Below are 24,643 nucleotides of genomic sequence, written 5' to 3'. Positions count from 1 at the left end.
ATAGACTATCTGCAAGCTAGCTAATGCAGGAAGAGGGTGTAGCTAAGAAATAATGTGAGGATATGCTATCCAAAACTCGTAGAGAGATGTGGAGACTTGTAACTACTGGGTATAGGAATGCAACGATTGCTTCCTTTCATCAGGAAAAGCCCTGGGAATCACTGATTTATCATTTCTTATCTGAGGTGTTCTTTTAAAAAATAAAAACAGGCAAATGGTTTTCCTCCCAAAGTAAAAGCAAAAGTAATTCAGCCCATGTTAACAAGCATTGCATTTGGCAAGTGAGGGTGTCTGTGTTGTATGAAATATGAGCATAAGTGAATTTAACATTTCCAAAATGTTAAAAACAGAACTTGTGAATGTGGCTTTTTGGGGGAGAGGGTTACAAATCCTGAAATCCTCTAACCATGCTAACTGGAGCACTGTGGGAGTTGTAATCCATAAAAGCAGCATCTTCAATCCAGAATGCTTCTGGAACATGGCCATACAGCCCGGAAAACTTACAACAACCCCATCTTCAATCTTCTTTCAAAGCAGAAGAGCACTTTCTGTCTCAGAAATAAAATTTTAATGCACAATTCAAAGAATTACAGCTTTGCAAGCCATGACTGATTAACAAAAGTCGGCCAAACTTGGCAGAAGATGGTTGCAGCATGGAAACGACACCCACCCTCCTGCTTTGCTTCTCTCTCTGTTTATCCACAGGATATAGGTGCTTGAAGACTGTGCTCCTTGTGAAGCCTCCTTTTCCTTGACAGAAGTATAAGCAAACATGTCTTAGCCTGCTGCCTGTAGGGAAATGGGTTTTGTTATGGAAGGAGCACCCGGCACTGAAACAACAAACAGAAGAATGGCTGTGTTTGTTTTTCCATGTGCTGGAGGTGAGGGTGCAGCCGCTACAGGCCTCCCTTCATATCCTCTCCAACTGACAGAGGAGGGCGAGGCAGAGATCTATGCAAACAGAGAGAATTTCCTGAGGTTACTGAATGAAGGATGTGCTCCTTAATCATCCTTGCACAGATAACCTCTCCCGGCACATGAACCAGAGCATGAAAACAGTTCCTTGGTTGGACTGTACAACACAATCCCAAATCGAAAAAGAGCAGTATCTTTATTGGCCAACTGAAATGCACAAAATACAGCAATGTAATTCTTTTAGTTGTGAGCTGCTTTGAGTCTCCATATGGAGAGAAAAAGCAAGCTATAAATAAACATAATAATAATAATAATAATAATAATAATAATAATAATAATAATAGTAATAATAATACCCCAAGTCACATAAAAAACGGAAGTCCCTTTTCTAAAGCAAAGGATACTGAAAAGTGTAAAACAGGACAGAAAAATAGAATTGGTAGTTTTTTAAAAAACAAAAACAAAAACCAAGTAGCAGAATGTCCTTTTCTCTCCCTTTTCCCCACGGAGTTGAGCAAGCGTCCAGACTGGCCTAGGAAGGCATATTGGCATAGATTTCAGATACTAGTTGTCAACACATCTGCTCCTACAAGATCTTGTTCTCATGATTTTGAGCAGCATACAAAGTTCTTTCTGTCCTTCCCTGCTCAAAAAAAGTATTATTTGTTATAGAGGCAGAGAGGGCAAAGGTTGCCGAAGAACAAACATCTGTCTTTTGCGAGCTGTACAGCCATATCCTTCTACCCAGGCATGTGAGGTACTCCATTCACTTCAAACGTGGCTTCATTTCCTCCCTTGTGTGCGGAAGTCATAACAACCTTTTCTATCATCCTTATGAATGCCATATAGAAAATCACTGGATCTTTGTAGACTCTTTACGAAATGTTTCACAACAAGCAACTTTGTTCCTTGGCAAGAGGGGCTGATGGCTCACATAATGAGTGGAAGTGGGGTGTTTTAGTCCAGATTTTACAAAGGCCCCCAAGATGCTGAACTTCAAGCTCCAAATATGTTCAGCACTTTGGAGAGCTCATTTGAAGTTTGGACTAAAGTCTTTTACAGATTCGCATCGCTGGTTGGTATCAGGACTACCAGCTACTTAGGCTTTCTTAGTTTCCTTGGCCAGTTTTTGACTTGGCCTGAAACATGATGTCATAAGCAAGAAGAAAGGGCATGTAGTCATTTTTTGTTTAAAAAGTACTTTAACAATAGATTTTTAAGCAATTTTAAAAGCCCGTACAGAAAGGAAACTGTTTTAAAGGTCAATGTCCATGTACATTTTTGACTGCCTGCCAAAAGTTCAGTAAGGCTGAGTGGCTCGGACACTACTGTTGGAGGTGACAGTCCCACATATACAGAATGCATAATATTTTATTTTAATAATTAGATATGTGCTATGATTTATAATATATGAAACTGTACTGAATTGGGTGTTATTAATTTTTTTACTGTCTCAGAGTTTCTATTACCAGCTGTATGAACAAAAACCAATTATTTAATTAAAATTTGAATAAGCAGCAAAAATGTCAATAATAATGGGAGGAATGCACGTGCCCCTTAAACTTTTTGTAAACACAGCTGTGAAACTTTAGTGAAAGAGTTAGCGATTGAATCAGAAATATAAACAGGTTTTCTTTTATTACTACACATCTTGAACATCATGAAGGCATGCTCAGTGCTGCTTCCCCTATTGTAAATTTCTTGTAAATATGCAACATGTGCATCGAACCAATGCATATTTAGCATCACATAGGGAGCCCTGGTGGCACAGCGGGTTAAACCGCTGAACTGCTGAACTTGCTGACTGAAAGATCGGCAGTTTGAATCTGGGGAATGGGGTGAGCTCTGCTGTTAGTCTCAGCTTCTGCCAACCTAGCAGTTTGAAAATATACCAACATAAGTAGATCAATAGGTACTACTCCAGCAGGAAGGTAACGGCTCTCTATGCAGTCATGCTGGCCACATGACCTTGGAGGTGTCTATGGACAACGGCGACTCTTCAGCTTAGAAATGGGGATGAGGACCAACCCCCAGAGTCAGACATGATTAGACTTAATGTCAGGGGGAAACCTTTACCTTTACCTATAATCAAATACAATATACCAGGGATTGAGGGCAGTTTCTTGATACAAACTCACAGGATAGAAATCACACTTTTACAATCGATGTTAAAGTGGAATGATTTCTTCCAGCAGATTTACATTGCATCCTTTTCTCCGTTTGTGTATGGCTTGCTTCCTGTTAGTGACATATTCCTGAATAATGCCATCATATGTCTTTTCATCATTGTTGCAGAAAGAGAAATTCACTACTTTCCTCTCACAACAATCTCCACTTCTTCAAAACTCACAATCCTCCAGATGAGTGGCCCCAACTTGGCCATTTAAACTCTGGGGGAAATGGGAGACGGGAGTTGGCCAAGAGCGTCCACCCATAATTGGACATCGCTTCGCCCCATCTCAACTCCCAGCCACTAAATGGAGACCCCGCATGTGGAAGCGGATCTTTATAGGAGGTTAGATAGGAGCCAACAAAAAGTTCTGCCTAGCAAAAGTTCATGTTTCATCTTCCCAAGCAGGATCTTGGGCTATGTGTATGTAGAAAACAGTAGGATTATATGTGTAGTAGACCCTTGGTGTCTCAGGAATACCAAAATAGGAGCTTTGGGTGGCTCAGTGCGTTAAACCCTTGTGCCAGCAGGACTGCTGACTTGAAGATTGGGTTGCTGACCTGAAGGCTGCCGATTCGAATCCAACCCAGGGAGAGCGTGGGTGAGCTCCCTCTATCAGCTCCAGTTCCATGTAGGGACACGAGAAAAGCCTCTCACAAGGATGGTAAAAACAACAAAACATCTGGGCATCCCCTGGGCATGGGCAACGTCCTTGCAGACAGCCAGTTCTCTCACACCAGAAGCGACTTGACACACACACACACACACACACACACACACAAAACAAAATCTCAAGTCCTATTATATACAATGGCATAGTAAAATGGTGCCCTTTATATAAAATGGCAATATCAAGGTTTTCTTTTTGGCATTTAAAAAAATATTTCCAACCTATGAATAATTGAATCTGTGGGTACAGAATCCATGGATATGGAGGGCTGACTGTATTAAAGTTAGTGTATTTCTTTGATTCTAAGACACCACTGATTGTATGACATGCGTTAATTGCATCACTGCTGCCACCGCCAAAATACAGTACATAAGACACTCCCACAATCCTAAGACACATCTCATTTTTAGCTGTGTTTACATGGGGAAAAGTGTGTCGTGAAATAGAGGAGATATAGCATAACCGCTTTTCTGCATCTTAGGCAGCTAAACAACGTAAGAATAGATTGAAATGGCAATTTACATCTATCAGTAAAGAGAACATTATCCAACTATGAGTCAAACGTCCTCCATCAACACCTACTATAAATGATAAAGATGTGTCATCAAACCAACCTTCATCTTGGCATCCCAAGCCACCACCCAGTTTACCCAACTCCAAGGCCAGCTCTGCTCTTATCAATAAGGTGGCAGAGCTCTGCAAGGAAAAGGCATAAAGTGTTTCTGCCTGCTTTGGCATGAGCCAGCCTTAATGGGAAGCAAAAAGGGGATAGATTCATGCAGAAGATCTAGTAGATTTTGAAAGGGTGATTATTTCATACTTCTGTGTTATGACTAATTCTGGTCTAAAATGAAGAGTGATGTGTAGCATGACAGATGAGCCAGGAAGACAGCCTGGAGGGCTTATGAATGACAGAAACCACCCATCAGAGCTTCTGCATAACCAAACCCCGTCTGAATGTTGGAAAGATTCCAGTGACAAAAAGGAGGCATTCCTCAAATGATTTTAAAATTAAACATGGAAAGTCATCATTATTTGAGGAGTCAGAACAAGTCCTGGAATTGGGGGTTAAACATTTAGACCAGGCCTGGGCAAACTTTGGTCCTCCTGGGGTTTTGGGCTTCAACTCCCACGATTCCTAACCGCCTCAGGCCTCTTCCTTTCCCCCCTCAGCCGCTTAATGAATCATTAAATAAGAGCAAACAACTGAATAGGCTGAATATTTTATTGTTATACAATTTTAACATTTAGTAAGTATTAGTAATGGGTTGAATTTGTATAAATTAGTATGCCAGAGTTCCGTCAGTGCTCTGTATCCATGGATCAACCACCCACATCTTGAAAATATCCCGTCCCCTGAAAAAAAAAATCAAAAATCAGACCTTGATGTTGCTTTTTTATGTAAGGACATCATTTTACTACACCATTGTATATAATGGGACTTGAATATTAGTGGGTTTTACTGGCCAGGATGGCTGTCCTCGAACCAAATAGATAGTAGATAACAAGGGCCCACTGTACTGCTCGTATCATATCTCCCTTTGCCCTATGGACAATTCAAGGTTCTGGAAATACAGTTGCACAAGTTGTGTGTGCGGGTATATATATATGAATGCATATCCAGTTGTGCATTTGCTTGTCCATAATACCATTCTACACAAGGTTGTGTAGAATTACCACTCTTGATACAGAGATTTCGACTGTGGAACGCCAATATAGGATATCAGCCAGAAAGGCTATTTATATTTTTCATGCTATTTAAGAAACTGAGATAATACCTGTTAACTATTCCAGTGTTTACTAATGGAAGTTACACAGCTGAATGGTCACGCTCTTCAAGATGTGTCTGTCAGTTAGACTGTGTGCATACATAGATGCTTATCTTGCAATGCAACATGGAAAGAGTGTCACTTATTATACAATTAAGACAGATGCAGGTAACAACATAATTGGGACTGTTTCGGTTGCAAATTGGGACAGACATAATATATGCCCCATTTGCCATGAGGCAGATGAGATGACATCACTATTTTTTACATTCCTGAATGACAACACCTGTGTCTAATTAATGTACTCTTGTAATTATGAATGGTGAACCAAGAAAAGCTCCTTAATTAAGAAAATAGGTAAAGAAACATGAATATTGGAGCTCAGAAGTGCTCTTGCACAATTCATAAAAGGCTTTCCCTATTACATAATGTAAGCAAACAAGGTCAATCTCCAGGCAACTTCCTGAGTGAAACAATATTCTGCTCATGTCATTTACTGCTATTTACTGTTTGTATCTCAAGCAGCAGAGTGAAAATGTTTGCAAGAATTTGGTGGGTTAAAAATATTTCCTCATATCTGAGAGAGCACTACGTAGTTTATTATGGAGTTTCCATGAACTTAAGCATGGGATAGTTAGTGTAGGCTGTTCAATATTTCAATACCTCAGAGCAAATGTCAACAGCCTTTTTCATAAGGTCTAGTGTTCTAACAGCAGCTAAAATCGATCACATTACAAAGAAGTCTTGGAGTTACCATCTTCAGGTCAAATTTTCCATAGTACTTCAAGGTTTGTGAAATTCTTAAAATAATAAAAGACAAAAGGCAGCATGGTTTCCCAGGATTCTTGTTTACATAGTGAACAGAGTTGCCCCTCAGTTATTGTGTGATGGAGGCTAAGCCCATTTCTGGGTTCAAGTTGAAGGAGGTGAGCAGAAGAGGCCTAACTGGGTTTGTCATCTGGAAAGGCCCACGTCAAAGAGCGACGGAATGATCAGGGAGCTGCAAGGAGCAGAGGGTCCAAAATATCCCATCAAACATTACTCACTATTCCCATTCTCAGCTGAAATTCAGTATGCTCCCATCTGAATGAACCCCAGAAAATCCTTCTTGCATTTGAAGGACCAGGGTCCATAAAACTGTCCACTCCAGAAAGGTTATGCCAGCTTTAAAAAATAAAATCTTCCTGCAAATGTGCATCTGAAAGTATTCACTTTCCCAGCTTGTATTTCTAAATTAAGGGCTCATACGACATTACAAATGACTATATGTAACAAAAGTCTGGACAGCTGCTGGCAAAAAGCCACTTAGAGAATCAAGGTGCTGAGATCCTCGGGGAAGGAAGAAGTGTGTGTGTGCTCACATCTTCCCCTTCAGTTGAGCTGACCAGGAGCTCTCTTGTGGTCTGAATCACCTGCCATTTCTCCCTATCCCTCCTGGATAAGGGCAGCAAAAAAGGAACTTGACAACTGGAACTTGACTGGAACTTGACAACTGCCAGATAGTGGCAGGACGTGGAACTATACCTACCATGTAAATGTTGTGCCTTAACTATTTATTTATTTATTTATTTATTTACAGCATTTATATTCCGCCCTTCTCAACCTGAAGGGGACTCAGGGAGGATCACATTACACATATAGGCAAACATTCAATGCCTTTTAACATAGAACAAAGACAAGACAAACATAGGCTCCGAGCGGGCCTCGAACTCATGACCTCCTGGTCAGAGTGATTCATTGCAGCTGGTTGCAGCTGGCTTGCTCTCCAGCCTGCGCCACAGCCCGGGCCTACAGAAAGTCACTTCATGAAACCATTTCTTTTTGCTATCAGATGATCTGGCCACCCTTATCCCAAAGTGTCCTAACGATCATATTCAGAAATCCCGAACAGCAAGACCTCACCAAGGTGGATCGTGCAATAACTGCATGTTGCTTATTGCAGTTATTGGCAAAGAACAACACACAAGGCTCTCAGCATGATCCTTTACTTTTAACTCTTTTTGGGGTAACATGTAAGCTCATATGTTTGCGAAACCTTGTTGGCATTTGAACTGATTGGTCCCATTATCACTATTTATCTCTTTATGACTTATCCACAATTCTCAGATATGTCCCAACTCAAAACAGGAATAAAACAAGCACTGCCTGTGTTGCAAGGTGAATAAAAATACAGTGTTTTTCAAATATTTTATTGGCTGGAAGAATATATCCTTTGGTTGTTGTGTAAATGGCAGATGTATAGGGTGTGTTTTGAAGAAAAATCCACAGAGTCTTATCCATGGATAAATATTCAGCCTCACTTTTTACACAGCAAGTGTAGGACAGCCAGCTGGATCATAAAAGCAGCATACCTGTGGAGATCAGTCATTTGGCTTATATATAAACATGAATCCTGCACAAAAATAGGAATACTAAGGAAGCAATCCCTAAGCATTGGATTATGGGAGTTGCTTGAGATTTCTAGTTATCTGCATCCAATATGCTTTAGCCAGTCTTTATGACCTGTGCTTATGCTTAAGGGACTGAATTAAATTGACTGTGTGGCTAACAGTTCTGTATCAGAGGCTACCGTGCATAACTTTATCATGGTAGACCTACACACGGACACAATATACAACCATGCTAGTGGCCAGTGATGATGTGCAATAGGGGCACCCTACAATATGTTTTATGGTGCAACAGGGGTGCAAAGGGGCTTCCCATTTCACAATTGGATGCTTGCATTTGGACACGTTGTACAACAGCCAACTGCACAACAGTCTACTTGCACAATGGCCCTGATGGCAAAGATATGTCTTTGCTCCCTTCTGAGACCGTGAATATTGTGCAACAGTGCAATCCAACTTTACAGCATTATAAATCAATTTCCAATGATGTAACTTTCCAACAGGATGCCAGTCGGTGTTTTTAATTCTCATTCTCAGCTTCTCATTGGTAAAATAAGAACAACAATAAACTGCATCACTGGTTTGTTTTTGGAATGAGCTAAATGGTTAAAGATTACACATTCACTTTCTACCAACTCAAAACTGCCTGTAGGAAATATTTAGTAAAACACTTCCAGATGGCTCAAGGAAGTTAGTAATGCCTCGTGCTGTGCAGGGCAAGAGGAACAACTATAGATGCCCTTCCAACATCAGCAGAAAGTTCCTTCCTGACTCATCTTACTCTTTTTAATAATATTTTTATATTGACACTTCATAGGTTATTAATGGCTGGATGTGAAAAAAATATCACTTTGATTTAAAATGTAGTTCAGGTGATCAGACATAAAAGGGCAATATCATCCAAGTTCACACCAGTTATACAGAAATACACATTGCTCAGGCCTGTAGCCAGGGGGTGGGGTGGGGGTGGGGGTGGTGGTGGTTCAAACCACCCCCGAAAATTTTCAGGTTAAAAAAAACTGGTTTACTCATGAATTTTAACTGGTTAACCAAATCCCCATGCTAAGTCTATGAGACGCAAAAAAAATTAAGAGTCCCTCCAGGCACTATCTCAAGCAGATATTGACAGGTCTGTAGCCGGGGAGGGGGGGGGAGCGGTTTAGGGGTTCAACCCCCCCCCCCCCCAAATTTTCAAAACCCCCTCCAAATTTTTCTGGCTACAGCCCTGTCATTGCTAGATCCTTTGAAGAAACAGCAGGGACCAAAGAATATTTGGTTTATTTCTTTCATTTCTCCAAAACGCTAAGTGTGTATTGAATCTATAGAACTCAGCTTTACAAGGACCCTAAAAGGCAAATTAGGCAGAATGACTGAGCACAGAAAACTGTGTGGATGACAAGAATATGGAGACCTTTCCCTATGGAGAAATGTTTGGCAAGATCCTAACTAGTCCCACATCTTCTTCATTAACAGCTTTCTTTTGTTGCAGAAACAAACAACCATGAACTACCTGGATGGTATGACAATCTTATTGGGAACGATATATAAACTGTGCTGAGCACTTTGAAGAATAGTCAGAGTAAGAGTAAATATAGTCAGAAGGAATAAACCAATAAACAATTTTAAAACTGGCACAGTAAGAACAGTTCAAAGGGATATTATACTTTTACTACTTTCAAAAGCTTTTGATATGTAGCAAAAACTTTCTAATGGGAAAGTATTTTATTCAGTATATTTATTTTCTTTAGCTTAAACAACTCATTCTGTCTACTGTATTAACTCTTAATATATTTGTAAAAGATCACTCTCTCACCTCACAATTTCCTTTTTACTAGGCTAAACAAGTCTAGCTTGTTTCCCACCATCTCATAAAACCCTTTCAGAACTTATTTGAAATGGTAAAAAACAAAGATAGGCTCCTTGCTCAAGGTAATGTAAAACTGTGATGGACAAGCTTCACTCTTTTTATGATCTCTAAAGAATTGTTCTTCTAAGCAATTGATGCAGAAATACACAATAGGAATTAGTCCCACTTTCCTTTTTCACGTCCAAGCTATAGAAAAGCCTCTCTTAGTGAAGTCCAATTTAGACAAGGACCACAGATATGAAGGGACTGTGCCTAGCGAGCATTATGCTAACTGCCCAATGTTCCAGATTAAAGAACACACTCAGCAGGTGAAGACAGCCATAGAAGTTTAATTTACTATTCAAAAGGATGCAAGCATGGCTGATACTAAATATGTACAAGGTGATCTATCCCCTGTTGTTTGGAAAACATGGATGGGATTCTATTGGGCATTTACAAATGAATAACTACTGTAATTACATAGCCATGCAGTGGATTTTGGTTCAAACCATCCAACCCCCACGTACTGAGAAGTAGCCATTGCAATTGGTGGGGGTCTGTTCTCCTATCACTTGGAGGCAGCTTCCCATCACCTTCCCAGAACAATCTTCATTGTGATAAGCAGAACAGGGTCCCTGTGGCAATTTCCCCTCACACCAGGTATCATTCTTGCAAAGTAACGTGGAATGTCAGTCAGCAGCTTCCCCAATAGATTTTCAGTAGTTTTTAATTATTGCTTTCAAATCCCTTGGAGCAGGAACCTGAAAGTCAACTACTCCAATATTGGATGTGTGTGGTTTGTGTGTATGTGAATTTGAACCCTACTGTTGATGTACTGACCTTGAATTATTTGACACGGGAACTTTAATTTCTTTTAAAGTTTTACTGCTAATTAATGGCGAAAATTATTCTTTGGAAATGTTCCTATAACTGCAGGGTTCCCACTTCACAAAAGATAGCTCACTGCTCTGTTGGAAAACATAACATTTTTACTAATTACTGGGCAAAAGAACTGTGCAGGTATTTCAGAATTCTTTTCTCAGTGCTATCACCACCACCACCACCATAAGTAATTTACTTATGTCTTGACTTTTCCCTTAAAAACCAGACACAATATCATTTATAATATTAAGCCAAATGCAGTATAAGTTTAAAATACAAAAATGCTAAAAATACAATAAAAATATGTACAGCACATTGTTAAAAACCTTTTATTTAAAAACGCTTCCTGAAAAAACATCTCCAGGCTGTTGGAACTCTAGCTTTACTTGTGCAGATGCAATCCCAGGCACCACAGAAACATGTCATTCAGACTTATAGCTTAATCAAGTATTATGCTCGAACTGTAAACCTAAATCTGCAAGGGTTGTGTAATTTTATTCAGCATGGGTTGAAACCTTGTTCCCTGATATTCTTTTTAACTGATCTGAAGCACCAACACCTTGTCTAGATTAAGCTTCAGGTTTTTTTTACGTTCATTCACTTTATCAATGAGACAAGATATTGGTTTAGAGGTGAAACAGCATCCATAAATTTAAGTGGGAAGCAGACGCAGAGCTGTATGTCATCAACATATTGGTGGGATTGAACCTTCAAGCTCCAGACAAATGCTCCCCATAGTTTCACAGATAAAGACAGAGATCCATAGAGATAGATGTATCAATGGGGGTTAACATCGAACCCTGAAGAAGTCCACAAAGGAAATTAGCAAGAAGGAAGTTCCCAACATTGACTACAAAGTTTATCCCTCCAGGAAAAAAAAATGGAACCACTGTCTTCTAACCCCATCTTAGAAGGAATCCCAGAAGAGCACATGGGAAACATTGTTTGGGTGAAAGATTTATTTTTATTCTTTGTACATGGGATACATACCTCCAAAATATTATAGGGAACTAATGTGCCCTTGTCTCTCAAAGTTGCTTCACTCAAGTGAAGGTTAAAAAATGGCACGGTACAATTGAAAGGGAAAGAGTCCTTTATGAATGAAGAAAAAAACATCCCATTTGTGGGTTACTTTCTTCTTTCTGAATCTATCATTGGCTTTACTAACACAACCAGAGAAGACCCCAATCTTTTGCCTTCTGATTTTGAAGGAAGGGTCATAACCATATGTCAGAGATGCTTTGAATGCCATTTTCCTTCTTGGCAGGGGGTTGGACTGGATGACCCGTGAGGTCTTTTCCAACTCTATGATTATATGATAATAGTTTATTAAATGTCACTGAAGGTAAGCAAAGCTCATACTCTAGCATCTGGAACTATCAACTGGGCTTAGACCATATGATTTATTTGACTGCCTTTCCTATTTGTAATGTCTGTATCTCATGGATTGACTAATTCTATATTGACCTGGATGTATATATGCAAATCACAGTTCAATAATATAGTGTTCCCTCACTACTTCATAGTTCACTTTTCGCTCCCTTGCTGTTTCACAGGTTTTCAATTAATATTAATGTAGACATTTATCGCGGTATTTTTGCTGTTTTGCGGGTTTTTGTGGTGTGCAAAGAGTTTTGGAAGCGGGTGGGAAGGGAGAAATAAAAGGAGAGGGGAGGGTAAGGAAGGGTTGGAAATTTAAAAAAGGGTTATTTAGCTTCCATTCTTCTACTCTGCCAGTGTACTGTATATTGTAATAAAGTACAGACTGCATTGTAGTAAGTGGTCTGTGGTTTGCTCTCCTCCACACATAGAATAAATATATTGTCCCTACTTCGCGGATTTTCACTTATTGCAGGTGGTCCTGGAATGTAATCCCCGCAATAAGTGAGGGAACACTAGTTTTCTCTTTAATGTCCAATAGACTTCCTTCTTCATGTCCAGTGTTTTCCAAATTTCAATAGGCTAAGTGCTTTTTATAACTTTTCAGTATGTGAAAAATGGAACAGGATTTCTCCTTCCATTCCCAGGGCCCCCTGCAATGACAAAGTCTCAAAAAGAAAGTACAAGTAACGTTGTAGGAAAATAAACTCACTGGATAGGAAGGACACCAAGGGCAACATGAAGCTCTGTCCCTCCTTCTTGCACTCAATTTCACTTCTTTACTGTTTATTTTCTTTCAGCAGCAGAGCTTTTTTATGTATTAGTACTGGATTTCACATTACTTGCGTCTGCCATAGATCACTTTGCAGCTGGATCATCTTCAGTACAGTTGCTTTAAAACGAAATGCATCCATTGTAGGAATAACGTTTCCTTCCAATGTCTGCCTGTGGTAAAAATGCTTCTGGAAAAGATGCAAGGCCGTCATTTCTTGTAGGAAGGCCCCCAAATTCTTGGACCTCAAGATCAGAAGGACGGATGTTAGTTAAAATGTGCTTGACCAATTTTTGCTGTTTGTAAGTCTTAAATTATTACCAGAATTGCAGTTTGCTCTTTAAACATGGCCTCATTCTGCAAATATTAATTTGATGTTATCAAAAAAGGATAGCACTGGCTGTATCCTATTATCTTAGGACTGAATCATGGATTCTACAACAGTAGAAGGATACCTACAAGAAAGAAAGAAAGAAAGAAAGAAAGAAAGAAAGAAAGAAAGAAAGAAAGAAAGAAAGAAAGAAAGAAAGAAAGAAAGAAAGAAAGCAGAAAGAGGGCTCTGGCTTCCACTATTTTTGTAAAAATGAAATAAAGATAGCAAATAAGCTTAGCAGAGTGCCAGCTTCCATAATAAATCAGTGACAGAATGCCTACACCTTTCCCTAACCTGTTGTTTGGAGTAGTGGCGATTACCTCTGAAGATAGAGAGGCTCTGTGCTTACCGTATGTATATTGCACTAGGACACTGGAGACCAGGGTTCAAATCCTTGCTCAGCCATGGATACCCACTGGCCAAGTCATACTTTCTCAGCCTCAGGGGAAAGTAAAGGCATCCCCTCTGAAGAAAGCATGCCAAAAAAATCTCATAAGTCTCAAATGACTTGAAGGCACACAGTAACACAACTTCTGAGTATAACCACACCTTTCCCTGAAGCTTCATAATGTGATCTCCACTGCCATATGTCCCACATAGAAATTATGGAGGAAAATGTAGTATTAGGAGCAGGTATTACGCAAGACTTAAAAAGCACATGGCATAGCAACAAGAAATCAAGTGTTAATAACCCAAAAGTCTCGAATAGAAGTACTGTGCAGTGGAGGCAGCTTTGAAGTTTGAAAATAGCTGCTGAACGTTGCCTAGAATCATAGGCAAGGAATAAGAAAGTGTGTGTCAGGAGGGGGAGACTTGGGACAGAAAAAACGGTTCTTTCACTGTTTCTGCCAAAAACCTGCTAACAACTCTGTGTGATTTCAAGACTCTCACTCAATTTCTCCATCTTTAAATCCCAATACTTCATTTACACTGGCAGGGAGAGAAGGTATAAAACTTTATTAAATACACTCAAGGCTTAGGTAATATATCTCCAGAGAAAATGATAGAGAAAAACATTTAAGAGTTTTGTCCTTACAAAATTATACTGTTCTTGACAGGACAAGAGGGCCTGGTTAAACAAATGCCACATTTTACGTTTTAAAACACCTCCCTGCCCCCCAACACACTCACAAATATGCTGTGCACACATTTTCTGTCTCCCTCCCTTTCATCCCCTGAAGATTTTTGGCTTATCCAGGCCATGTTGGTTCCCTGGAAACGCAAGTGTCCCTCTGTGGAATTTGCTTTGCCATTCAGTCTATTGTGTGGCTGAAAGGTCCTGAAACTAGACATGTGATCCCAAGGGAGGGGGAAGGAAGGGAAGGGCTTCTGTGCCTTTGGAAACATTCCCCAAATATCAAACGATTATCCAGCCCTGCTCTATCCAGTTAGAGGTAAAAGCGGTAGGCTATGCCATCAAATGAGAAACTCTCCCTTTTTGTTTTGAATTTCCAACAGGTAACACAGAAGGTAGGAAACAGTTCCCCCATCTAACTTAATTTGGATTTAAAAAAAGAAAAGTAGCTCATTGCAACGTAGTGCTATGCGTAGCTGTAGCAACAAGTCCTTTGTGTCTGGAAAAGAGAGCAAGCGTGGGTGTGTTTCTGAAAAGAGTCTCCTGGACGGACATGATTCCTTCTGCATCTGTAATAAAAGTAAAATGGTTGTGGATCCAAATGATACTTCCAAAGACATTGGGTCTCTTTGCTTTCTGATTTACGTGCAGTAGGTAGGGTGTGTGATGTGTAAAGTCCTTCCACCCTTTCAATGAAAACTCATTCTGTTCATTTCAATGGAAGAGGCACTGGGGAATAGAAAAACGATCAAAAGCCAATCGAGAACTTTTCACTCAGATGATTGTTTTGCCTTCCAGGAATGTTTGTATTCAAAAAAACAGTTTACAATACATTTATACACCAGAACAGATGATCTGTAAGAGGACTTTCAAGCCCAATTCTTTGGTATAACAATATATTAGGAAGGTGGTGACATAATTTCCTAATTTGCTTATCAAAATATAGTGTGTCCCGTAAAGTCTAATCCTGGCTCTTTTGCCAACATGTTTGATGAACCAAACATTCATCTCATTCAGCTAGCCCAGTTGACCTCTTGGAAGGGTAGGTATCTTTGCATCTGAATGCTACTGAAAAATAGCTTTTAAAATCCCAACCACTTTGGATATTGTCTTTGCAGGTGACATGAACAAGATATGCTCTTTCAGCCACAGATTCGCCAAATTGCAAATATGGGGATGACAACATTGACTACTAGTTTTGAACAAGACAATGCTAAGCATTTTGGAAACCCTGAGTCTCTATATAAATTCTTTTTTTGCTATTGTTTTCTTCAGTTCACAGTGAAACTGCTGCTGGAACCATTTTTTTTAACTTAGACTAGACTTCTTCTTACTACTTCTGCTACTACAAAGGAAATAGGAAAGAGACCCGCCCAGGCTGATATCACAGGTAAATACGTGGATGTTTTGTCCAAAACAGCATTATTCCTATCAAGCATGGGCAGAATATGTTGGTCTGCCTTGATACAATAAAAATGTATGATATCAGCTGAGATCTATGAGGTGCTTTGAGAATTAAGACGAATTCATGTTGATCTTTGGAATTTTGGTGGCCATGAGCTTTGAAGATCCTGCCACACAGAGCAAACTGAAAAGAGGTTCTCTCTACCTTCTCAAACCTGGATAGGTACATTTTTGTTACATCAGAAAACAGAGGGAGATCAATGCATCTCAAATGGAAGAAAAACACAGAGCTATTTATCAACCATATTGACCAACAAAGGTCAGTAGCCCATATTTCTGCTGGTGTTAATTAAGGAGAATGTGTAAGATGGATGCCAGAGGGTATCATCAGTTCAGAAAGTTCTAACAACCTTCATGCAGAAGTTGCTCCAGATGTAGAAAACAACATCAAGTGCCTTTGCTGTTGCCAGTCCTCTGGGCTTCATCATATTCCCTCCCCCTTGCTGTATATATTTCTTTATTTGGCAACTTCTGTAGTAAACTATGGACTCTTGCTGGTGAAACTGGGCAAAGGCATTTCAGGTTCATTGTTGAAAGTATCTTTCCTCACTTTTATTGCTTGCAGTGTAGGATTTGTTCCTTCCCAACTGCAACATTGCTGGTCCTTTTGACCTGAATCTGAAAGACAGAAGAAATACGGTCAGTTTAGTGATAATGTGATGTATATTATACACTAATTGTTGTTAGGGTAAGAAGTTTGAATAATAAACAAAGAGATAAAAAAATTGAGAAATCAGCACAACCTCAAAAGCAACACAGATGCAGTTTTCCACTGTCAGCTAGTTTTTGGCTGGTTAATAACACACCTTCTCATTTTACTTCTGCTTTTGATCGACAAATCATTATAAACTTTGCAGTAGTGAGATGAACTGTTCTAAAGGTTTCAAGGAACCAAGTCATTTGGCAGGGAGTGCACTTGAAAGACCATAAAATACAATTGAAATCAACTAGGAACTATGCTTGATACTATACTTGCCCTGTTTTGCTTTGTTGTCCACTTCTAGGTTTCTGAAAGATTTTACATGAACCTACCAAAAGGGAGCAATCCTATGCTACCAGGGAGGGCAGCTGTGCTTGTAGCCTGCTTCAGAGGACCCTCTCCATAGACAGAAAGGGAAGTCAGTGTGTAGAGCCATTTCCTGATTATTATTGTTATGGACTGTCATATTGGCTTCAAGCCTAGACATAAGAGAAGAACCCATAATAAAGTGCTCAGGACTTTCAAACTCAGGATTGTGGTTTCCTTGATTGAGACAATCCGTTTACAATGACATGCTCTTTCCCTACTGCCTTCAACTTTACTAAGGAACTTTACGCCTTCATGCAGCAGGAGAAAGCTTTATTACAATACTACACAGCTGTGTGGAGGGGCAGGAGAGGTAGTCTGAGACTTGTCAGGAAAGGCCTCCAATATGCACCCATGTAGACTTAAAGCTACACCTTCAACTAGTCTAGTTTGGTTTTGTGGAGGAAAGTACTTTTAAAAGTAGCAGAACAACTGGTTATTTTGAAAAGCTAAAAAGAGACATATTTACCAAGCAACTAATTAAAACCACTTATTACTATGATAACTTCCTTTAAACACCCCCACTACAATAAGATGTCATCATTGCTTCTAGAAATATCCCTAATCTGAATAGTATTTAAAGGACAACAATTTTGCCATTGCTATCTCACTTCCCCGCCTCTTCTTTTTTGCCTCACCAAGCCACTCTCTTCCATCCCACCATGCAGACAGATGTTCCCCAAGTCGCTTCACTCAGCTAACTCCTCTTTCTCTTCTGACTCCCTCCTCTCCTCCCAATTCTCCCTTTCCCTGGGCACTTGGCTGGGCTGGCCTCTGTCTTTTCACTTAGAGCTCTCAATGGAGATGGTGAGAAGGTGATGAGTAGGCAGTGTTGGCAAGCAAGATATTAAACATCTACCCAGATGAAAAAAAGAGGGCACGTTTAGGGAAGGAGGATAAATGGTAACCCTACTCTATAGCCAGCAGGGCCCCAGGTAAAGCAGTACCTCAGCTGCTTATCCCACCCAATCCCAGGTACGTATGATTGCCTTGCCGTTGAGAAATCTTTCTTTTGTGTGTGGATATACAGTAATCTGTCAATTTAGGTTTAACAAAGAGGTGTCATTACTTTGTAAAATAATGCAATAAATACTGTGTGTTTTTGTTGGGGAAGGGTTAGTCTAACAAGTAGCATTTACTCCAGAAGTGGACACAGTGTAGCCTTCGGATTACATTTGTCTATTCTCCTTTCTCTGCCTCCAAACTAGTAGGGCTTCATCACAGGAGTTTGGATCCAGTTTAAATCCACTTTAGGGAGGGGCCTTTAAACAGCTCGGCCAGACAGGTCCTGGGCCTCACCAAACTACAAACCCCAGAATTCTTCAGGAGGCAGAAACCGGATTTGAAGTGCTCAAGTGTGATGAGGCCCTAGGCTGACTTTGGGATCTGAACTCCTCTTTCTGGCAAAAATGGGATGTATTGTCTCCTCCTGAAGCCTTCATGAATGACAACTTACATTTAAATAGGTTGCAGCTTCCCTATACAGTGGAACATCAGAAAACTGGACTTCTCCTCACTACTTCATTTTTTTTTTCAAAACCAAAAGTGGACTCCTATTTGGGGGTGGTGGTGGTGGCATTTGCACACCTGTGTAGCACCCGCCTCCCAAAGTGTCCCCAGGGCAGAAAATTGCACCCTGGATCTTAGGAGGCTGCACACCACAATTTGCACAACAATTCAAAACATCAATGGCAGTTGAATGACAATGTTGAGGATTACTGAGGCATTTTGGGAGTTTTTAAAATTAATAAAAAACACATAATTGTAAAGCAACAAATACTGGCCATTTTTGTGTGTGTGTGTCAGGAGTGACTTGAGAAGGACGTTGCCCAGGGGACGCCCGGATGTTTTGATGTTTTTGATATCTTATATGATCATATAACATATTTCTCCGATTGTAAGAAACCATCATTTGTAACACACACACTAATTTCAGAATCACCAGCAGGAAAAAAACCTCTCTCCCCCTCTCCCTCCCTCTCTGTACTGATTCGCAATTCTAAGACAAACACAACCTATTATAGATGTTTATAAGAGGGAAATGTGTATTTTAGAATCAAAGAAATACAGTACTTATAGCTGACCTTACTCTACACACCAAAATACCGGGAGGTGGGGATTCTTGCAGGTGCAGGCTGCTTCATGAATGAAGGCAGCCCACAGAATGAAAGAGGCAACCCCCCTCCGCCCCATGGTGATTGGCACTGAGATTAAAAGGAGCAAAGCAAAACCCCAACTTGCCTACCTCTGATCTCATGAATAACCTCTCTGTCCATGAACTAACCTTCAGTGGGTGCGGTATGTGTCTGTTGAAATGGATGAAACTTTGCTGATCTCTATCTGCTGAGGATGTAAACCTAGGCATATTTATCACATATCTCAGCCCCAAGAAGACGTGATGATGGGCAAGCAGCCCGCTCTGCTAATCTATCCAATCTCTCTATTAGAGATTTTCTAAAGGCAAAAGTATTTACTAAGGTTGGACAGAGCCTGGAGAGTTTAAACAAACAAATTTATCTTGCAGCCTTTAATCAGGTTGCTTTGGAACAAGGTTCAGTATTTATTAGGATTTAATCTTTCTTGAATTTTACAAATTGTGGACTGGTTTGGACAATAGTCTCCTCTCATCATCTCCTTGTATGTCAGATTGCACCATATTTATTTGGCCAGTGGGCATATATCCCACTGGCCTGGGCATATATATTCATGCACCTATCCCCATGGCATAACATTTGAATCCAACATGTATCTGTGCATCACATCCAGTCTAGACATGCCTGGATGCCACGATGGATATCTCAGTTAGTTTCTGAAAGTGATCATGCAATCTAGGCCTAGAGAGGTTGGACTTTATGTTTATATACATTATTAAAATGGTATGATTATGTTTGGCTGTCTGGAGGAAGAGGTATGGCGTGGGCAGGATTCCTCCTGGAAAGCAGCCATTCCTCTCTTGCAGGAATATGTAGGAAACAAGACTAGGGAGGTCTATAGCTCAAAATTGGTCAATTTGTGGCCCGGGTTGCAATGTGGGAAGACAGAATTTGAAGGACCCTTTGGAAAGAGATGTTGAAGCTAGTACTAAGGGTGCCCATGCTCACTACTATATGCAAATAAAGATATAAGAAATGAGCAGAGAAGAAACCAAGTCTTATCAGCAAAACAATAATTCAGGTGATAATGAATGACTTCAGCTTGCATCTCCTTGTCTGGTAGAGAGCTTAAGCGAAAGAGAAGTGTTTGCTGCTAATAATTGTACTGCAAGGTGACAGAGGCCTGGACAAACATGTGCTTTGGCAGGCTGGATTTCTTTAGCTGATCATTCAAACAAGCTCTATTGTAGTAGCCCTGAAAAGCAAAGTTTCTCCAAGGACCCCCACGGGGCAACATGCACCGAAATGAGACAACTGCTATTGTTCAGGAACAAAGCACTGGAGAATGTCAACAAAGCTGGGTAAAGATGCAGTTTTAAGGTAAAGGAATTGTCTCAAAGGGACTGATGAATTGAATGGAAATAGTATGTCAACTGGAACTTTAGAGAGGGCATCTCGTGGACGCTGGAAGAAGAAAGGGAGTAAGTATATTTTAAAAAGAAAACAAAAATACAATCACTTCTCTTCTTTGTTCACCTCTATAACCCTATCAGCTTCATCTTCCAATCAGTAAAATAGATCACCCTACCAGACTAACAAGTTCTTTGCAAAAGTACGAGGTCTAGCCTGAGGTTCTTGACTTGTTCATGTATTGTAACTGATATTCATTGACACTGTGAAGAACAACATTCTGCAAACCTCACTAAATTAGGAATAAATCCAGAATGTGCAAACTCTCATTACAGAATGAACTTGTGTATCTGACAATGGGGAGAGACATGAACATCTCCCTTCAGATGCTGGGTTGGATGCAGAGCACGACTTTACCCATGCAGTTAGATTTTTTTTGGCTCCCTCTTCCCATTGCAACTCCCTGAGAAGCCACTCCCAAGAGCTGCAATTCCCTGGAGAATTGCATGTGAAGGGGCACCAGGAATTTGGAAAAGGTTGGCACAGCTGCCTTGTACAAGTGGAAGTGCCTTTTTTGCTTACAGTACTCAAACTGATGGGACTCGAGCCACGGTGACCAAACTTCACTCTGCAGAATGTCAAAGTGCCTGCACGAAGGTGCAATACTTCTCAATAACATCTTAATCCATGCTGATTTAGAGCAAATGAGTACAGTCTGATCCCCACATTAGTTGTTTCTGTAAATACCACTAGAGGTTCCTGCAGCTGGCACCAAATGCTGAAATTCAATTTGTGCTCTATGAGTATTTTTATCACTAAAATTAATACATCATAAAATAGTTGTTAGCCTGTCATGTAAGCAATAGCTGTTTGGTCAACTCTTTCCTAAATCCTTTAATCCTGGGAATTGTGTCACACCTATTCCACTTTCATCAGGCCTTTAAATATATCTTTAAAGGGGATTTTAAAACAGTCCTCATAAGAGAGGTATTTTTTCTCATTAACTTTTCACATTCTTGCCTATTTAACATTCTGTAGTGATACCAGAGAACAAGGAATTGCTGAAATAGTAGATGACAAGTGCTGTGGTGTAGACAGCCATACAAAAGGGCTAGAAGGGACATTATGGGAAGTTGAAATATTCTCTTAGAGCTGGATCATTTAAACCACACCCAGGGAGAAATTGGAGGGATGAGTTATTGTGTTTCAAGGGTTTGTTCTTGCATGGGTTACAGAATCATAGAATATAGAGTTGGGTCATCCTGTCCAACCCCCTGCCATGCAGGAAAAGCACAATCAAAGCACGGTGGATAGGCAGATTTGGAAAGAGGATGAGGAAAGTTGTCTGGGCACCTTTACTAACACCAGCAAAGGTGCTGAGTGATGGCCAGAAGCTCTTTGGACCTTCGTGGCCACTGCTACAGAAACAAAACGTGACAAGGGCCTAACTGGGAAGCCTAGGCTCCATCCTGCTGTCACAATGGGATGTAGGTGGGCAGTGTTGCTTCTCCTGAGGCGGGGCCGGAATACTGCTACTCTGGACCAGCTTCACATTATGTGGTCCATGTAGATGGCCCCGCAGAGCCTTCAATTATGACATATTGAAAAGGGGGAAAGGGTCCAAAACTGAAAAGAGACATGGCAACACTTCTGGTTTTTACAGAGTAAGGATTAATCTAATCCCAAGTGTAGATGTGAACTTAATATCGTTCTGGCACAGCAAAGTTGTAATGCACATTGTTTTGGAAAACCACAAGCCAAATCATTATAAAAATACACTCTCTAGAGAGACATCCCTAACCTAGCTGTTGGAAGGGTGTCAGTGGAACTTAAAAGAAACAGAAATCAGGACATAGGGTTGCTAGACCCAACATTTGTCACTTCATAGTACTTTGTTATTTAAGCAAGATCTCTATAAGAAAGTTAACATTTGCTCTGTGTTCGGTTTTTATACATTTACTGTATGTGGGTGGAAGAGACTTCTCTGTGATTTTGAAGGAAGATGGAGCCAGTGACCTTTTCATGTGCCTCATTTCTGTCATCCTAGTCACAGCCAGTGACAAAAGTTCTCCTCCTTTCTCTTACAAATCTCTCAAACTACTCACCCTGTTCATAAAAAAAATCTTAACTCTAATTTCTGATTTATTTGCTTTTGCCACTGACCTCTCCTCCATAGCAACAAAAACTGGAATACATCATATAATATGACACTAAACTCATATTTAGAAATTTCAGTAAAGCTTCAGGTAATCTATGGAGTCACAACCATTGTCCAGCGTATGCAATCTCGAAACTGCTGTTGTATAAATAATGCTGGGATTGGGGGAGAAATAGCAATATTAACTTCCATGAATATCACTGATTTGTTTGTTCATTTCATTTGTATGCTCCCTTTCTCCCAAAATGGGACCCAAGGTGGCTCTCAGAGACAATTTAAAACATTACTATAAAATTTAAAAATGATTAAAATTACCACATAACACAGAGTAATTTTTAAATTAAAAAGAAAAATAAATACCCCAGAAAAAAGTTCCCTTGTTTATACATTACTATATAGTTACTATAAAGGTTCTCTCTCGTATCCTCACGAAGCAAGCCTGTGATAGTGGCTTGAGTAAGAGAAAGCCTTCCCTCGAGGACCCTAAAGTGCTGGCAGGTTTGTATGAGGAAATATGGTCTTTCAGATAGTCTGGACCTAAGCTCTTATAGCGCATGACCAGCACTAGTAACCAGTGAAGTTGTTTTAACAAGGGACTTATATGCTCTCTATAGTTGTACTTCCTGGAGTGCAGATTTTCATGTTTTAATCCCTTAAAAGCAGAGGCTTCATAACCCACTAAAATGTGGTTCACCCACGTCTAAACATTAAATGTGTGTGCATACACACACAGAGACACACACATCCCTATCCACAATATTGTTTGGAGATTACCCAAATGGCAAGCATATGATGGAATATGCACACAGGCTGAGCAATCAAAGTAGGAAATGACATATGCCTTCAACACATTTTCTTTCTTTGGTTTCTTTCCAATAGGAGACCAATGGAGACAATTGCTTCAGTACTTGCTTGGAAAATCAAACACAGTGGCTCTAGTTTAGTCTTTTGATGTTTGTTTTCAGAATAGGGTCAAGGTGGCACCACTGTGACAAAAAAATGCTGTTCTTGTCGGTTCACAAAGTGTTTTGCCTAATGTTGCAAACTGAAAGTCTCCTGGTCTTCTGTGAATCACATGTATTCATGGTTTGGCTAGGAATTTATTAGTCTTATTGGACCCTCTGCATAGGCAATGTATAAATCAGTACTATGCCTGTATGATGAACATTGAAGGAAAGTGCTGAAAGCATGCCAGTTAGCACCCTGTGTACTCACACTTGTGGGAGTCAGCTAGCACACTGTTATGAAATGAACCAACAACAGGTGATTTAATGGGATAAAGAGAGGGAAGGTATAAAGCCATTTGGGCGGAGGTAACACAAAAGTCACACTAGCTCAGTTTCAAAGCAAGGCAAAGGCAAATCCTCTCCGAACAAAGATTGCCAAAAAACCACTGTGATGTTTACCTTATGGTTGCCATAAGGACTTCAAGGCACACACAGCAGCACCAATAGCAAAGCACTACAGTCAGCCTTCCACATGTGTATGTTTGGCTTTTGTGGATGTGATTATTTGTGGATGTGATTATTTGTGGATTTGAGTAAAATGTTCTCTCTAGAAATATCTAGATCTTATGCCAGAAGTTGACCACAGAGTTACGCTGGAGGATCTAGAGCAGTGATTCCCAAAGTGGGCGCTACCACCCCCTGGTGGGCGCTGGAGTGATCCGGGGGGTGGGGGTGGTGATGGCACCTATTAGGACACGGGGGCGGGGCCAAAGGAGGGGCAGGGCCTCTTCCCAAGTGCCAGAGACAGGGCTGAGCCCCTGAGGCGCCTGTTGGGACACACAGGGGGTGGAGCTAGAGGAGTGGGTGTGGCTTCTTCCCCAGAGCCTGAGACAGGGCTGAGAATCTATACCTCTCCTGAGGCTCTTGTTCGGACACAGATGGCAGAGCTAGGGAAGGGGGCGAGGCCTCCTTCCAAGAGCCTGAGACAGGGATGAGCCCCTATACTTCTCCTGAGAGGCCTTTTAGGACTAAAGGGCAGGGCTAGGGGTGGGGGCAGGGCCTCTTCCCAAAAGCCTCTGTATACCTCCCCTGAGGTGCTTGTTAGAACATGGGGGTGGGGTATAGAGGTTCAGCCCCGTCAGGCACTTGGGAAGAGGCCCCGCCACCTGTGTTCTGGCAGGCACCGCAGGACAGGGATAGAAGTTCAGCCCTGCCTCAGAGCTCGTAACTCCGCCCATCCCAGTCCTGGCCGCCCATTTATGGCCC

The 24,643-nt window shown here is 40.7% G+C and overlaps 1 protein-coding gene across 4 annotated transcripts in view; it reads right to left on the bottom strand.

The window, feature by feature from the left end:
• Nucleotides 1–14,100: 14,100 nt before the first annotated feature.
• Nucleotides 14,101–24,643, bottom strand: part of rad51b (RAD51 paralog B) — a 397,175-nt gene continuing 386,632 nt past the window's right edge. For all 4 annotated transcript variants that reach the window (XM_062968053.1, XM_003224876.3, XM_008116955.2 and 1 more), the window contains exon 11: nt 14,101–16,321. In XM_062968053.1, the coding sequence (XP_062824123.1) occupies nt 16,185–16,321 (137 nt within the window). In that variant the 3' untranslated portion in view covers nt 14,101–16,184. The remainder of the gene's footprint in view (nt 16,322–24,643) is intronic.

The sequence above is a fragment of the Anolis carolinensis genome, chromosome 1 (genome assembly GCF_035594765.1).
Source record: "Anolis carolinensis isolate JA03-04 chromosome 1, rAnoCar3.1.pri, whole genome shotgun sequence".
NCBI lineage: Eukaryota > Metazoa > Chordata > Lepidosauria > Squamata > Dactyloidae > Anolis > Anolis carolinensis.
Note: the sequence above shows the minus strand (reverse complement) of the source record. Positions and strands in the feature narration are given on the sequence as shown.